Below are 17,235 nucleotides of genomic sequence, written 5' to 3'. Positions count from 1 at the left end.
AGTCAGATTGTTGTTTACAGTATTTGTTTATTTCCTTGACATCTGATAGGAGGGCGTTTCACAGGCCGGGCGCCACTACCATAAAGGCCCTCTGCCTGGTTCCCTGTAACCTCACTTCCTGCAGTGAGGGAACCACCAGAAGGCCCTCGGAGCTGGACCTCAGTGTCCGAGTTCAACAATGGGAGTGGAGATGCTCCTTCAGATATACTGGGCCGAGGCTGTTTAGGGCTTTAAAGGTCAGCGCCAACACTTTGAATTGTACTCAGAAATGTACTGCGAGCCAATGTAGGTCTTTCAGGACCGGTGTTATATGGTCTTGGCAGCCACTCCCAGTCACCAGTCTAGCTAAAACAAACACCATTAGATGTATTGCTGGGTAAGTGTTTAATGGTTCTTGTATCTGAATTTGTTTAGAAACCAATAAAAATTGTTAAAACGAAAACAAACAAAAAACTCTGAGACTTGCTACTGCCTGATTTTGATGCTTTGACTTTTTCCCTTCCTGCTTAAACTGTTGTTTTGGTTTTTCCAGTACCATTCCTTGTTCAATTTTAAGCCACTTTAGGCATTTATAAAATTGAAAGGCAGGGTGTAAATAAAGCAAAGTGATGGCCCTACATCTGTAATCTGTTAGTGGTTCCGTAGTGGTTCACTTGGACGACCCTCTTTTTTTATTCCACCTCACATTTGTGAAAGACGACACACTACATGGGATTAAACTTTTATTTATTTACTTAAAGAAAATACAAAACACCATATAGCAAACCCAGAAAATACCCATTCTATGGATAAGGATAAAAAACTACTGTACACCTTGAGCTTGGCTAAATGACCTGGTTTTTGGTCTTGAGCGTTTAGTGCAAATTTCAACATACGTAATGCTTTCCCACTTCTCTCCCATACTTGAAATGGTAATTCCTATGTGCTAACAGATACCAGCAGGTGCGGGTTGCAGAAGTGGAGAGTCTGTAGCCAGCAGGTTACTTGGAGCCCCCTGCCTAATTTCTTGCTTGAGGGGGGCAAAAGCCTGGAAGGAAAGACAGAGCAGGGGGAGGAGGAAGGCAAAATGGAAGGAGGGAGGGGGAGACCACCACAAGCAAGCAGTTCAGACCTCTGACAAGAGCGATCTGCCCTTCTGCTTGCATGCCAATGGGCAGGGAGAGAAGGAGGGAGGTGAGAGGCTCTGCCCTCCTCCCACTGACATGTGGCCCCTATCAGATTACCCTGAAGGGAATGTGGCTCTTGGCAGAATGTGGCCCTGGTCTACAGGGTCTAAGCGACCTCGTGAGATTTGAATCTTGGTGGACTACGGAGACACCAACAGATTCAACACTTGCCTACTTTGACAAATAAAGGAAGATCAAGCAAACAACTTTAGAAGGAGTCCCATCCAAGGATGCTTGTTCATCCAAGGTGAGCCTTTGACCTTGGTCTCAGGTCAATATACAATTGCCTTGGCACTGCTCCAGCTCTGCTTCCAACCAACTTGGCTTGAATGGCTCAGGAAGGAGCCGCTCTCTGTTCCCCTAGCAGAGGGATTTGGTGAGAAGGCCTGCCTCCCACTTTGAAGTGGCCTGAGTTCATATTCCTGCAGGATAAGGCCTCTCTCACTATCCTTGGGCAATGTGATTGCTACATCGTGCTGCCCAAGAGCAGCTAATGTCACAGGTCCCACTCTTGTGGGGGAAGCTCACACCACCTGCCTTGCCTTAGAACGTAGAAGTCAACTAATAACATATTTGAGGGGGCCAGCCTCTCCCCCCCCCCCAGTTTATGGGCATTGCCATTCATCTGATGTGTGTGCACTGCATCTTGTGACTGAACATGCAGGATGGGGCTGACTTGCTCCCCCTCTTTTATTCAATGGCCTTGGTTAAAACCCTGCCGTGAAAGAAGCATTCTTAGACAAAGTCACAGGCAAGTTAAAGAACTTCCATGGCCAAGGAGTCAGACTGAGAGTCAGAGGAAGTGAAGAGCAAGCCTTGGACCAGTTCCTTAGGTGGTGTTCTGGGCCTAGCGCATGCCCACACAATAGCGACAATGGTGAGACATACAAAAGTCCCCACGGAAGCCAAGAAGATGATGTGACTTCTGGGTCCAGCCAAAGCACTGGGAGAGAAGGCAACCTCGGGAGTGCTTGTGGTTGGCTTTGCTCTGCTTTTCCCGGTTGCGTTCTCCTGGTGAAAGCCTGACGTTGACAAAGTACCTGCTGATTTGGTAGAAGTGTGCATGTTTGCTTCAGCAGTTGTACCTACTGATTTGGTAGAAGTGTACATGTTTGCTTCAGCAGTTGGGAGCCCCACAGTTGACTGCCTTCCGGTACCTGTGCTGGAGCTGCTCAGAACTGGAGTCAGTTGTTCGGAGGAAGCTGGGGGAGCGGCAGATGCTGTGGTCAGCTTTGTGCCTTTTGCTGTGGAATCTGCAATAATAAAATTGCTTATGGGGGAGCTGGATGGAGATGCCACCAAATCATGAGTTGATCCAGGGAACTCTTCCAGGCCTTTCCCAACAGTTGTGAGACTTCCCTCATATCTCTTTGGTCCAACAGAGGTTTGGGAAACCGTAGTGCCACTTGCAAGGGTTTGGGGATGAAGGGTCGTTCTGGTCACCATCACTGCTGGTTTGGGAGTGTACGTAGCTGTGCTAAATGTGACAGTGGTGTCAGGTGGAGCCCCAGGGTGAGCTGATATGGAGACAGTATCTCCCACTTGTTTGTCAAACCCAGCTGTCACTTCTGTAGGAGTGTTCATTGCATCCAGCTGCCTCATGGCCTCCTGTACCCAGACATCCTCTGGTCTTGCACAGAATTTCCGATTCATCTTAGTGATCAGTCTGGACAGAGAAGGGAAACAACAGTTAAAAGGGACACGATCCAGTTCAGTTAAGCCGTTTTAAAACTCAGTGATCATCAACAGGACAGATTTAAGAACATCCTTTAGCACTGCTTAGTTAAGATATTCTTAAATATCTTTCCACATCCATTTCCATTTAACAAAAAAAGGCCTTGCAAATATTCATCAACGTTGTGTTGCAGAGTAGCAGAAATAAACCAAAGAGTTGCAGTGAAGCTTGGCACCCTGTCACCTCTGCACCCTAAGAAGCCACCATCCTCCCTGCTTCACTGTTCCCTCTCCTTCCCTCTCTTCCCTCTGTACTCTGAGCTTGTGTCGTGTTTTATATTATATACTGTATGCGGTGGAGCCCTGTCTTCTCATTGCTAATGTCTGGGCACCATGCAAATTGATAGCACTATATATAATATACTCATAGTAATAATTGAATTTACACACTCACCCTATAGAAGTCAGGGTGGGAAGGGTCAAACAAAAGACAGCATCACTACAGCCATTGCTTTTTGCCATAATAACAACATCAATGTATTTTAAGCCTGTTCCCACCCTTTTTTGTTCCTGAAATCAGTTTAATCATTTATGACCTTCTTAAAGAGCTTTGGATAGGTAGAAAGAAAACTGGAAGACACACGTCTCCTGTGACAACTGCATTTAACTTCCATCTCTTCTGATGAGAAGAAAACTGGATTGTATAATAACTGGCATAGCATTAATGGCACAAGGCACTTACATTACCGAAGTCTTCGTCCCACATGTCCTTTTCGTATAATTTTGAAGTTTGGTCTGGAGAATCGGCTTGGATAAGTGTTGAATGCATTCGCTTGCACAGCCTTTTCCTACTTCCGGTTGTCCTGCAGCAAGAAAACAGCACATCAATCACTGTGTGTTTATTTGTATGCCACTTTCCCAGAAAACTGTGCCCCAAAAGGCTCACAACACATCAAACGAACAATAAGCATTACTGTTCAAAAACGTTAGAACGGATTGTAAGTCACAATGTCAATAAATAGAAAAAAGGCATCAGTCCATACAACGTTGTGCAAAACAATACAAATGAGCAAACCTAATTTAACAGCATAAATTAAAGAACACTGTATGCAAATAAGCTAGCCTAATAAAATGCCTGATACTAAATAGAAGAGAGAGAAAAACAAATACAAAATAGAACATAGGAAAAGCCCTGCTGGATCAAGTCAAAGCCGGTCAATCTAGTCCAGCATCCTGTTGTCACAGCGGCCAGATAAAACCTATGGGAAGCCCAAAATCAGGACCTGAGTGCAACAACACTCTCCTGACTAGTAGCATGCCAAACTTTGAGTCTGATTCAGAGTACCAAGTATGTGTAGTTATTGCCATTAAGCCCAGGGACTTAGCTGTGGCAAGGCAGGAAAAGACAGCCGGGACCTGGCATGCACCCCTCTCTCCAGGGCCTTGCCTTGTCCCAGATAAATCACTTGGTCTTTGGGGAACAGGGGGAGGCAGCAGTGAGCACCTTCTGAGACTTTTGCAAACATCTGCATTGATTTGAATTGCTACCGAGCAGCCACTGGGCTATATCTTAGATGCTGGTACTGGTAATCTATACAGCTTGGGACCAGGATACCTAAAATGTCATCTTGCTGTGCATTTACCTAACAAATCACTGCACTCATATCAGGGACCATAACCAACAGCAGTTCATCAAGGGGTCCATTCTGCATGGGGTCAGAATCAGACCCTTTACGCTGTGAAACAGATTCCCATGACATATCAGCCACTTGCCGTCTCTAGTGTCGTTCTAACCCCTATTGAAGATCTTCCCTTTACAACAAGCCTTTTAAATAAAGATTTTATCCCACTCTGAATCAGTAATGGAAGTGTTTTTATGTACATTTTTATTGTCGAAGCTTTCATTGTTAAATTGCTTTTGGATGCTTTATATATTATATTTATACCCCCCCCCCCCACACACACACACCTTTCCTGCAAATAACTCAAGGTGGTGTACCTGGCTCTCACCCTCCTCATTTTATTCTTACAACAACGCTGTGAGGTAGGTTAGGCTCAGATGCAGCAACTAGTCACCCAGTGCCTTTCATGGCTAAACCCTGGCCTCCCAGGTCCTGGTCAGACACTCTAACCACTATGCAACACTGGCTGTCATGGAATTTATAAATGAAATGAATGAATGAATGAATGAATGAATGAATGAATGAATGTTTTCAAAGGCTCCACTGCTTTCAGGGCAGGATGCTCACACATCTATGTGGTCTATTGCTTAAAGTTCTAGCATGCTTAATTCAGATGTAGTAGTAGTAAACTATGGCCTGATCAAACTAGGATGTGAAGGAGGAAATCAATGTGGATGGCAAGAGAACATTTTTACACTTGCTTTTATCGTTTTAGCTCATTTTTAGTTTCATTGCACTGAGTCTCTTGTACACTGCTTAGAGGCAACTGTTATTAAGTGTTATACAAATTGTCAGAACGATAAATAAAGGTTAGGAAGCACACAAGCCCAAGGCTTCAGATGGCAAAACTATACTTTGCCAATGACACATTTCCAATTTCAAACCAGAAAACGATTATATAAAATTGTTTCCATATTCAAAACAGCTGCAGGTTGCACAACTCTCTTGAATTCTTGTTGCAGAAAATGTGCCTTGACTTCTGGTTGCATTAGGAAAAAGGATCATGTGAGAAAGATTTGCCAGCATAGACTGTGATTGCCCAACTCTTTCCTCTTTGATGAGCAATCTCATTATTTTATTTTTGAAACCGAGCAGCTGTGCCTGTTAACACCACTGAGCCAACCCAAATGTCAGGCTAACAAAAGAAATGGCCGTGACTTCCGAGATACACATCAGCAGCTAACCTTGCAGGGGACCCTTGTGCCCCTATGGAGCAGAAGCAGGAAACTGTGCTTGCTAGTTCTGTGATATTTAGAGGCACCTGGCTGAGCTCTGCCCTGTTCACAGACTCTCTGTGAGAGTAGAGCAGGCATCGTGTTCTCATAATGGGGGAAGGAGTTTCAAAGTGCCCTCATAGTATAGGGTTACCAGACGTCCCTGTTTCCCAGGGACCGTCCCTGGATTTGTGAATAAGTCCCCAGACAAATTCCATCCCTGGAATGTCCCCAGATTTCATCTAATGTCCCTGGGAAACGCAGGGGCGGCAGTCTCAGCAGCCTGGAGCAGTTGGCTCTGGCTGGCAACAGGAGCTGCTCAGAAGTCCCCATATGATGTGGTGCAGGGGCTTGAAGATGCAGCTTCCGGGCTGCCTCCACCTTCCCTGACCCCAGCAACTAAGCTGTGAAGGGAGGCTTCATGCTGCCTGCATGCAAGCAAGCAGGAGGGGGCAGGGATCTCTCAGGCAGCACAATGCCTTCCTTCCCATCGGAGCAGCCTCCCAACTCCTACTTGTGTGCAAGCAGGAGTGGGGCAGCGATCTCTCAGCTTTGAAGGGAGGCTTCACGCTGCCTATCAGAGCTTGCGTGCAAGCAGGAGGGGGCGGGGATCCCTCAGTTAGGCAACGGGAAGCCTCCCTTCCCAGCTGAGGGATCCCCACCCCCTCCTGCTTGCACGCAAGTAGGAATGGGATTGGGGCTGCTCCGATGGGAAGGAAGGCATTGCGCTGCCCGAGCCTCGCCGCCACCACTCTCGGCCCTCCTTCTCTGCCTTCCATGCCTGACCCACTGCGCACTGCTTCCCCACCACCACCACTGAAGAACCAACAACTCAGGGGCTGCCCAGATTCATGGAGAAAGGAGATAGAAGCCTCAAAGGAAGGGGAAATGTGGCGGCTGAGGTCAAGGCGGCGGCCGCCCCTCTGCCACTGCCATCGCTGCAGCATCAACGTCACAAACGTGTAGCATTTATTTATTTGTTTGTTTGTTTGTTTGTTTGTTTGTTTGTTTGTTTGTTTGTTTGTTTATTTGAAGTGTCCCCGGATTCACTGAAAAAAATCTGGTAACCTTATCATAGTGCTCAATTCAACCTTTTCCTCTCTCAGGGCAAACTGGGAGGAAATGATTCTGCAGATTTGCAGATGATTTATTGCATCACATAAAGAGCTGGAAGGGAGCTTAGAGACAGAGCCAGCCTTATGATTAGGCAAACTGAGGCAGCTGCCTCAGGTGGAGGTAGAATCTTGAGACAGCAAATCCTGCCCCTGTGCCTGCCTACTGCCACACCATGCTGCCCGCTGCTGCAGAAACAAGAAGCAGAAGGCAGGGGACTCTGAGCTCCTGCCGCTGCTTCTCCACTGTCTCTGGCAGTGGGGATGGGAGACACTCAGGGTGGTGCTGGAGTACCACAGTGTCTCAAGGCAGTGTCGATAATGCAGAATGCAGCCCCCCTCTAGCCTCTTCTTAACCTTCTTCCAATTTTGTGGGTACCCAAGTGTCCCCTCAGCACCCTTATCATTGTGCAATTCACACAGAAACAAACCTACCAGGAAGTCATTCTAGGACATTGTCACAAGTTGTCACCCATACAAGGTCCCCACATTTTAGCTACCTATCACTTTCAGTTTTTCTTCTGGAAACAAACAAACAAACAAAACACCACCTGAGGCATAAAATGTCCCTGAAATGCATCAAATTTTGCCATTAGGGTGTTTTCATTACCCCAAACAATGTTAACATGTTTTCATAGTAAAATGTTCAGGGACAGGTCCTCAAAGAGCACTGAGGTCAAACAAGCTTGACAAAGGAATAAACTAACTTTGCAGTCACATCTCCAAGGACCCATTGTTGCCTAGGACACACCTTTGGTGAAACCGTTTTCACCCATTTTACAGAAAGCAAGGCAGCTTATGGCTGCAGAGTGTCAACAGGTTGGCACACACAGGGAGATAAAAGGTAAGATTGCCCAGCACAGACACATTTTCAATGGAATTCTGAGGCAAGAACAGCCACCGCTAATCCGCTTCAAGAATTAGTCGTACAGATCTAAGAGCTGGCACTCACTGTGAGATCAGGGTTGCCAGTTTTTCAACCATGTCCTGGATTGCAGCTGACAGCAGCTTGGTTTTTAGCCATTGATTAGCAACATTTATCCTGCTGCAGGAGACGCACCCCCCCCCCTCCTGCACCTTAAGCCACCATAAAGTGGGGTTAGTTGGAGAAATTGCATCCCTCTGTGACTAGGAGAGTGGATTCATGCACCCCAGGTTATGATGTCCTCTGGAGGGGCAGCATTCCTGTTGAGATACAACAGGCAACTGATATCTGTATTCTCCAGAAACAATTGAAGGTATTTTTTGTTTCGACAGGCTTCTCCAGCTGGATGAAGACGAATCTGCCTTAGGTGTTCATTCTGTGCTGTTTTTAAATATATACTCAGCTGTTTTCCTACTGCTTACAATATTCTCTTAGCTGTTTTTAAGAATGTGGCTGCAAATCACCTTGGGACAGAGCTACACAAAGTGATTCACAGATTATGAAAGAATAACAGCAATAAGCTGAACATGCTCATCTGGAACAGTGCAGGTATTGTCGCAAGGCAGAGGTTGAAAGGAAGAGCAGGACTGTTTGCTGTCTGGAGGCTGGGGTGCTTTATCAGGGTCTTCGCCTGTAGCTCCTGGACTGGCCAGGTAGGACTGAGCTTCTGGGTTATCGATTAATCTGGAACATACACCTCTCAGAAAGAGTTTCAGCTACTTGGGAAATATTCACCTATGGCTCTGGAGAATTGCACAAGGGGAGATAGGCAAGAACAGCCAAGATTGCCCCACCTTGATCTTGGGAGATACTGTATTGCTTTAACCTAAATGCAAACTGGGTGTAGGATGCTAATTTCCCCACAACACAAAGTGCCTGCAGTGGGATTTTGAATAGCTGGAGGCATGAATATTCTGCAGATTCACCCTTGTGGAATCTGGTCTCTGCCTTCAAGGGATTTACTCAGCAATCAGTGATCCCAGCTAGATTTGGCTTTTGCACAACAGTTGTTTAGGGCCCCATTCAAGGACGACTGTGTGATATCCAGCCCATATGGAATGGATAATTTATTGTTATTTATATAATGCTCACAGAAGCGCTTAAACAACAACTCTCGGAGGAGATCACAATCTAAATGGGTGGAAGCACAGAGGAAAAGCGAAACTGAGCCCCCCCCCCTTTTAAATTAGCACACCAACCCAAGAGAATATACACAGAGCGCTGCTGGATCCAGCCGGTGGCCCACATCCTGTTCTCACAGTGGCCAACCAGATGCCTGTGGGAAACCCACAACCCCAAACACAAGAGCATGTGCCACTCCTGTGGCTTCCAGCAAATGGTATTCAAAAGCATTGATGCCTCTGACCACGGAGGCAGAGCACAGCCATCATGCCTAGTAGCCAGTGATAGTGCTTTATCCACCATGAATTTATCCACCAATCCTCTTGGACAATTGGACACACTAGGTGCATTTAAGGACTTAAATGACAGGCAATGTCAGCGACAACATGTACATACAATCATAGAATCATAGAGTTGGAAGAGACCACAAGGGCACCCCCTGCCAAGCAGGAAACACCATCAGAGCACTCCTGACATGTGGTTGTCAAGCCTCTGCTTAAAGACCTCCAAAGAAGGAGACTCCACCACACTCCTTGGCAGCAAATTCCACTGTCGAACAGCTCTTACTGTCAGGAAGTTCTTCCTAATGTTTAGGTGGAATCTTCTTTCTTGTAGTTTGGATCCATTGCTCCGTGTCCGCTTCTCTGGAGCAGCAGAAAACAACTTTTCTCCCTCCTCTATGTGACATCCTTTTATATATTTGAACATGGCTATCATATCACCCCTTAACCTCCTCTACATAAATGAGATGAACTCAATTTCCATACTCAAACTGCCCAAACCATATCAAAACAGAGGGATGCCTAAAAAATGCCCAAGAGTGCTTTTTTTTTACCAGCTCTAGATGGTATGCCAGCTGAAACCATTCCTGGACCACACAGCCTGACCATACAGTGGTCAGTGCACTGGTAGCCTCAAAACTTGATTCCGGCAGTGGCCAGGCTGCTCACAGGAGCAGACTGCAGGCAACAGTTCAAAAGTTCTTGTGTTAATCCACAAAGCCCTGGGCCTGAAACACCTGAAAAACTGTCTGTTCCCTTGTGTGTCAATCACTGAAATCATCTGATGGGGCTCTTTGGATGAATCTCCATGCCTTGAAGTTTGGTTGGCCTTTAGTAGGGACTGAGTATTTAGTGTGGAAGGCCCTGCCCTGTGGAACTGTCTTTGGCAGCATTAATCCCTGCCTTCTTTCAGTCCTCTTCTGAAAACTCTACTCTTTAGGCAAGCCTTTGCAATATGAGCTTCCCTTTCTAGCCAATCTACTGTCAGAGACTGGCTGGTTGATGAAGAGCAGTGGGAGACGCCAGCCCAAAAATCCCCAGGGATGACACAGAGGAAGAAGACTTAGACCCACGACATTGGTGGTGGGACACTGAGGAGAGGTCTGAGGAGGGGACAAGCTGATAGGTGGTAGAAGCAGCTGGCTTGAGTGAACACAGGGAGTCTTCATTTTGACATTTGTGGGTGGTACTGCCTGTCTGATAGCCCTGGCATCTACTGATGTTTTAAATTAAGTTTTACAGGCAATTTTATTACATTTTGTATGTTCGGTAAGCCACCTTGATATGCTTGAAAATTGTGTTTTGTAAATATTTAAATAAAAAAATCCATTTGAATAACAATATCCTAGGAAACCCTCCCCCAACACACACATTTGAAAAAAGTTGGGTTCTTTAAACTACATTTTTATCCAGAAAATTATCATGTTTTACAAGCAGCAAAGTAAAAAAAAGAAGCAACATAATTGGCTGAAGTACCAGCAGAGACAAATATAATCTTATCTGGGCCCTGGAAAGATGTGTTTATCCCTGGCAAGTCCCTTCCCCACAAAGGCGCCAGCTGGGTTTCCTGAGCACACCTAAAATAAACTCAGCCAGCATCTTTAGCCAGTTAAGAGGAGAACAGGAGTTGAGCAGCGAGCCTGATGGAAGTGAGGAGGAAAGTAGGGGGGCGGGGAGAAAGGGCTCAGCTTACCTCCCCTCCTTGAATTGCAACAGCAAGGCCTTGCAGAATTTGAAAGGGCCTGGGGATCTGACCTCAAGGGGTGCCTCTGCATTCCAAAGAACAACAGAGGAGAAATTGGATTCACTTTAATGGGCGTAAGAGGGACACCCCCTTTCTCTGCCTTGCCTGACCCTTGGCTACAGCTGAATAAAGAGGGAGGGGAGTGTCCTGCCCTAGCTGGGTTCTGAGCTGCAGAGGAACATCCATATAAACAGAGCTGCCATGGATGCAGACACCAGCAACACCCAAGGCCAGTCCGAGGTCCAGTCCCAAGTAAACAGTGGTTCAAGCAAGGGCTCAGGAAAGATGCAAATCAAGGGGCAGTCCAAGGTCTCATTCCACGCAAGTAGAGGGCCAGGTACAAGGCAAAAAGCAGCTCTTCCCACCTGATACTGGGGCTTTTCAGCTAGAGCTTGCTGGAACCACACCCAGCCGAATCCCATGAGCTGTTGTCAAAGGAGAGGTCTCCATGGAATGCTCACCTAGCACCGAATCCTAACTTTGCCTTGTCCACAGATCTCGTTGGGTCCTGGGCTTCCCTAAGTAGTGGGAGCTCCACATTGGCCTCTGATTGTGGACTCCTCCAGATGAGGCATGACAGGCAGGAATGTGGATGGTTGAGCAATGCTGGTTCAGATTAATTGCCTGTTCTTAATCCTTCCCAGCCCAAGACAAATCCCTGCTGTTCACTGTGAGAAGTAGCATCCTGCAGTGGCCCCGATGGCAGGAAGAACTCATCAATAAAGGCTGCCAATTGTTTCTCACTACTAAAAGTTATATTTTGATGCAGGTTGGGGAACAGAGACCAAACCCATATTTCAAAACTTTTAATTTTGCTAAGTTAGTGGGGTTTTTTTGCAAGAGATGCCTAGCTCAATATGCACAGAGTAACCAAGACCTGACAGCTGGCGTCGTTTGCTGGCGAACTCAAGTGTTTTTGATGAAAGCATCTTTCACTCATTTGCGTCTGCTTCACACAGTCACACACAGCAGCAAACAAACAGGCTGAATATCCAGTCCGAGGTCCAATCCCAACTCACAACGTCCCTGAACAATCCATGTTTCTGCAAATACACATACGGTCAAACATGCACACAAATACTTTTAAGATATGCACTAGAAAGTGGAAGGCCCTTCATCCTAGTTCATGCAGACAAATGGTAGCATAGCAGACACTTTAAATTAAATCACACTGAGGACTCTTTGCTATTCAGCATCCTGATCTGCTTGCACAAAGCTTACACAGAGGCTAGACTATGTATTGAGCATTTGTTAACAAATATTATTATGGGGCAGTTATAGGACAATGAGCATTCATTCCAATTGGCGTGGGGTGGTGCTGCTGACATGTCTTCCCATTTATCTTTAGTTCACCCCACACTTTTCAGTACAGTTCCCTGTTACTCTCCTGTCACTTTCCTAAGCACTAAAAGTCGGGGGGGGGGGCTTTTTATTTCATTTTAAGAAAGTGGGTTTGTTGTGCAGAATGGTGACATTCTGGAGGCACCATTCTTCATCCTGTGGTTTTGGCTAGCCTACCACAAAGCACAGTGGGTGAGTTCTGGTGGCATCTTAAAAGCCATTGAATCAAGTCTCAAGAGTGCTAGATGTGAACAGCTGCCCTCAGGGGGAAGCCTCACCATGTGGCTACACTTAGAATCATAGAGTTGGAAGGGACCCCAAGGGTCTTCTAGACCAACCCCACTTCAAAAAGGACCCATCCTACCAAATGGTCCGGGGAATCAGGGTCTCTGATAGATTATCTGCCCTGTTATAATTTCATCAGAGTGGTTTAATAATCAGTCCCTCTTCACAGGAAACTCTGGGAATAGTAGCTCTGTGAGGGGAATAGTGGTCTCCTAAAAACTCTCAGCATCCTTAACAAACTACAACTCCCATAATTTTTTTTGTGGAAGGCATGACTGGTTAAAGTGATATCATTGCAGTTGAAATGTATGTTGTGAATGCAGCCTTAATCTGGTTTGTGTCCCTTGAACACAAGTGGACCAGCAAGTCTGTTCCATCTTATAACCATATGGGTATTTTAAGCAATTTTCACATACACACACTTAATTTTAATTTGTTTTTTATTTATTCAATTTCTATACGCCCTTCCTCCCAAAGGAGCCCAGAGTGACAAGCAATAAAGCAATAAAAACACCTTAATAACATCTTTTTTAAAACTCCAATACAGATACTATATCTTTCAAGCAGCTAGAAATGATTTTTGAACAGAAAGGCAAAAAGAGCTAGAAAGCTCCCGAACCACCTTGTATAGAAATGAAACTAAAACCAGGATGTTAGCACAAATAACCACAACCTGAGAAGTTCACATACATGCAATCCAATCTAGACATGTGATCCAATGTGAGCCATCGGATGAAGACCAGAGAGGTTTGCTTCCAGTTCTGGAGCAAACCAAAATCCTCTCCCATTCCTAACTACAATTCCCATCAGCCTCAGTCAGCTGGGCTCTCAGATGCTGGAGTTAACAGTACCATGGCTGCGCTGGCTGCAGCTCCTGGAAAGTGTAATACAAAACACCTCTAAGGCAACAGGCTGGCAAAAGCTGCTCTTACCCCTACATTACAGGGTAAGGGAAGCTGAGCCCTCTCCCCTTCCCCCACCAGGGCTCCTCTTGCTACATCAGCTCAGGCACTTTTCTCCTCAGTCCAGCCATTTCCAGAATCAGAGGTGGCTGTGAGAAAAGCACCTGAGGCGATGGAACAAAGGGTGCAAAGGTGTGAGAGGGAGTTCAGCGCCCCTCACCCAAGCACCTCTTCCTATGCTAAAATCAAAATGCTTGGTGTTTGCAGACGTTCACGCACTTTTAAATTACCGTATTTTTCGCTCTATAAGATGCACCAGACCACAAGACGCACCTAGTTTTTGGAGGAGGAAAACAAGAAAAAAATATTCTGAATCTCAGAAGCCAGAACAGCAAGAGGGATCGCTGTGCAGTGAAAGCAGCAATCTCTCTTGCTGTTCTGGCTTCTGGGATAGCTGCGCAGCCTGCATTCGCTCCATAAGACACGCACACACTTCCCCTTACTTTTTAGGAGGGAAAAAGTGAGTCTTATAGAGCAAAGAATACGGTATGTCCCTCTGAGATGGGGTCTAATGGGTGAACAACGAAAGGGGATCTGGCAAGTCCCAAAGAGACTGAAAGGAAAAACACCCACCATCCATTATTCAACGGTTTGGAGATCGAATTGCCCCTTCTACATCTGAGCATATATCTTTATAATCATTAGTCTCATTTGGATATCATTGGGATTAATTTTCTTATTTTTAATGTGAGCTAACAATGTCTATCCACCCCCCCCCCCGCTTTATTAATTTACAAAATCCAGCATCCCACCCATCACCTTGACATAAGAACATAAGAGCATAAGACAGGCCTGCTGGATCAGGCCAATGACCCATCTCTCCACACAGTGACCAGTCAGATCCTTGTTGGAAGTCTGCAAACTGGACATAAGTGCAACAGCACTCTGCCCACCTGAGATTCCCAGACGCATGAGGCCTCCGGCTGTGGGGGCAGAGCTTAGCCATTATGCCTAGTAGCCATTAACAGCCTTGCCCTCCATGAATTTGTCCAATCCTCTTTTAAAGCCATCCAAGTTGGGAGCCATCATTGCCTCCATAGCTTCAATATGCTCTGGTTGAAGAAGGAATTTCTTTTGTTTACCCTGAATCTCCCAACATTCAGCTTCATTGTACATCCACCAATTTGAGCGTTACGAGAGAGGGGGGGGGGACTTTTCTCTGTGCACCTTCAAAGTGCTATGTTATAAACTTCTATCACGTTGCCAATCGCTTGCCTTTTCTCTAAGCTAAAAAGACTCAAACCCTTGCGCTTGAATGGAGTGGGGTGAACATAGCTGAGCCCACTGCATCTGCTTTCCCCCTGGCCCGTTTGGGAATACAAGAGAGAAAAGGTGCCATGTTGCCTACGGAGTTAGAGAAAGGGAAACAGAAACAAAACACGCTCAGGCACCCTTCGCCTAGATGGCTGGCAAGTACAAAAGCAGTGGGGTGACTCACACCTGTATGGCCCTTTCTAAAAATTAATAAATTGATCTGCTGGTGGTTCAATTACCATGGTCCAGGCAAGCACCTTAAAGGTAACTCAGGATTGCAACCTTTTTAATTGCCATTGCTCCTGTGCCTTAAAAAGCAAATTCAACAGAAATTCAGCAGGTGGTGATTTTCCTGATAGGGAAATAAGAAGAGGTGGTGTGAAAGCTTCAGCAGTGGACCACTGTTAAAGAGAGAGGAGCAATGCTGGGGGCTGGGTTGGGTGGTAGTGACCCTTCCCCATGTTGCCCTACAACTCCCATCAGCAGCTTCCAAACACCTGGAAGGCAGCAGGTTGGCAAGAGCTGCCAGTGGTTCTCAACACAGGCTGGAGCCCCTCATCACTGTTGTATTATTATTATTATTCATTGTTATCATGTATTCTTATATCATTCTTGTTTTGAAAACATTCTAAAAACATTCGACTTTAGGTGAGCCTACCCAGATGTTTAGAAAGTTGAGTTTCTGCGAGTTTTAATCTGTCTTTAGTCTACTGTTATATTGACTTTTCAAAAGTCTTAAATCACTGTTTTTAATTTTTCTTATTGATAATTTAATTATTCTATCTTTTTTTGAAAACTATTTTGAGCTTTCTTTGTTTCTTTTACAATCAAGCAGCGTATAAATTTTATGCAATAAAATAGGGGGCATAACAACAACAACGACGGTTTATTTGTATATCACTTTTTGTCCCCTCAATGTGCTGGACAGAAGATTAATACATAACACACCCACACAAGCAACAGAGTGCGCAGTCACTCAAAGCCAGGTAAAAGAGCAAATCACCAAATGCCCCTCTCCAATCACTGCCTTCTTCTACCCAACTATTAGGGCGGCTTTTACAGTTTTATTTTACAAAACAAAGCAACGGGTCCATTGAATAAGAAGAAAAGTAAGCTCAGCACCAAACAACCGCCAATCGATTAAAAGCAGCCGATCTAAAACGTGTTTTGGTAAACCGCTGGAGGCTTTTCCTTACGATCAAGCGAAATATACATTTCATGAACTGAATAACCAGCACCTAAAACGGATCCAGTGTGAGCAGTGAAAAAGTCACCCTCTTGCCCACTTCCTCGAGAGGAAACCCCCATGTGGTCCATGGGACGCCCTGCCCAGGTTGCTGGGGTCTCTCTCGCTCTCGCTCTCTCCCCGTTGGGGTCTCACCTGCCACCTGGACGTGCCACATCGAGGCGATGGCCGCTGCCGCCACCACCCAGCCCAGCGCCACCAGCAGAGGGTCCCGCATGCTCCTGCCCCGGCGGCTGAGGCGGGCGCTCCTAAGCCCGATGGGCACCTCGCAAAACCACCAGCAGCAGCAGCGCCATTCCCGGATTGTGCGCCTCCTTCCTCCTTTCCCTCCCTCTCCCCTCCCTTCCCGAAGGCGGCACGCCTCCCTTGGCAGCCCAAGTCCGACCTCTGGGAAAATCCAGGCGATTCTCTTGGGGATGGTTGACTGGGTTGGCGGCAGCAACGGCAGTCACGCTCCCTGCTTGGCCCCTCGCCCCCTCTTCGGGGTTTGCCCCGGTACTTTTTGCAAAGACGTGTGTAAGTCAGGGCGCGGGCGCGCCAGAAACCTTGCTAGCTAGAAAGGGTTTGGAATAGAACCAGATAGATCCATCAAAATCTAAATGTAGATTCGTGTGTTCATAAGGATCCAGAAACAGCAAGGCTTTGAGACAAACGGGACACGTCCCCTAACATGATGTTGTTTTGTTAAGTGCTTCTGTTTAGTGTTTCAGCCAACCATGCCCTCTCTCGTGGCCGGGGGGGCTCCATTGCAGTAAACCAACAGAGTCAATTTCCGTTTATTTAAAATCTACCACAGGTGGCACAGACCTGGATTCAATTACCATGCATGGCCTCAAGTCGTGGCGCTGTGGTCTAAACCACTGAGCCTCTTCTGCTTGTCATCAAAAGGTTGGTGGTTCAAATCCCCACGACAGAGTGAGCTCCCTTTGCTCTGTCCCAGCTCCTGCCAACCTAGCAGTTTGAAAGCACGCCAGTGCAAGTAGATAAATAGGTACGGCTGCGGTGGGAAGGCAAACAGCATTTCCGTGCGCTCTGGTTTCCGTCATGGTGTCCCGTTGCGCCAGAAGCGGTTTAGTCATGCTTGGCCACATGAACTGGAAAGTTGTCTGTGGACAAACGCCGGCTCCCTTGGCCTGAAAGCGAGATGAGTGCTGCAACCCCATAGTCACCTTTGACCAGACTTAACCCTTCAAAAGTCCTTTGCTTTTTACCTTTTACATACCAGCA

General features: G+C 46.4%; 1 protein-coding gene across 1 annotated transcript; it reads right to left on the bottom strand.

Annotated features, from left to right (window-relative positions):
* Positions 1-709: 709 nt before the first annotated feature.
* LOC309538185 (uncharacterized protein) lies at positions 710-16,311 on the bottom strand. The gene is made up of 4 exons (XM_082233511.1): positions 16,144-16,311; positions 3,583-3,703; positions 2,252-2,832; positions 710-2,206 (listed from the first exon to the last, which is right to left on the bottom strand). The coding sequence occupies exons 1-4, from the start codon at positions 16,223-16,225 to the stop codon at positions 1,923-1,925; spliced, it is 1,068 nt and encodes a 355-aa protein (XP_082089637.1). The 5' UTR covers positions 16,226-16,311; the 3' UTR covers positions 710-1,922.
* Between the last annotated feature and the right edge of the window lie 924 nt (positions 16,312-17,235).

The sequence above is a fragment of the Podarcis vaucheri genome (assembly GCF_965113315.1).
Source record: "Podarcis vaucheri genome assembly, chromosome: 7".
Lineage (NCBI taxonomy): Eukaryota > Metazoa > Chordata > Lepidosauria > Squamata > Lacertidae > Podarcis > Podarcis vaucheri.
The sequence above is the reverse complement of the archived record's forward strand: the minus strand, read 5'-3'. Positions and strand labels throughout refer to the sequence as shown.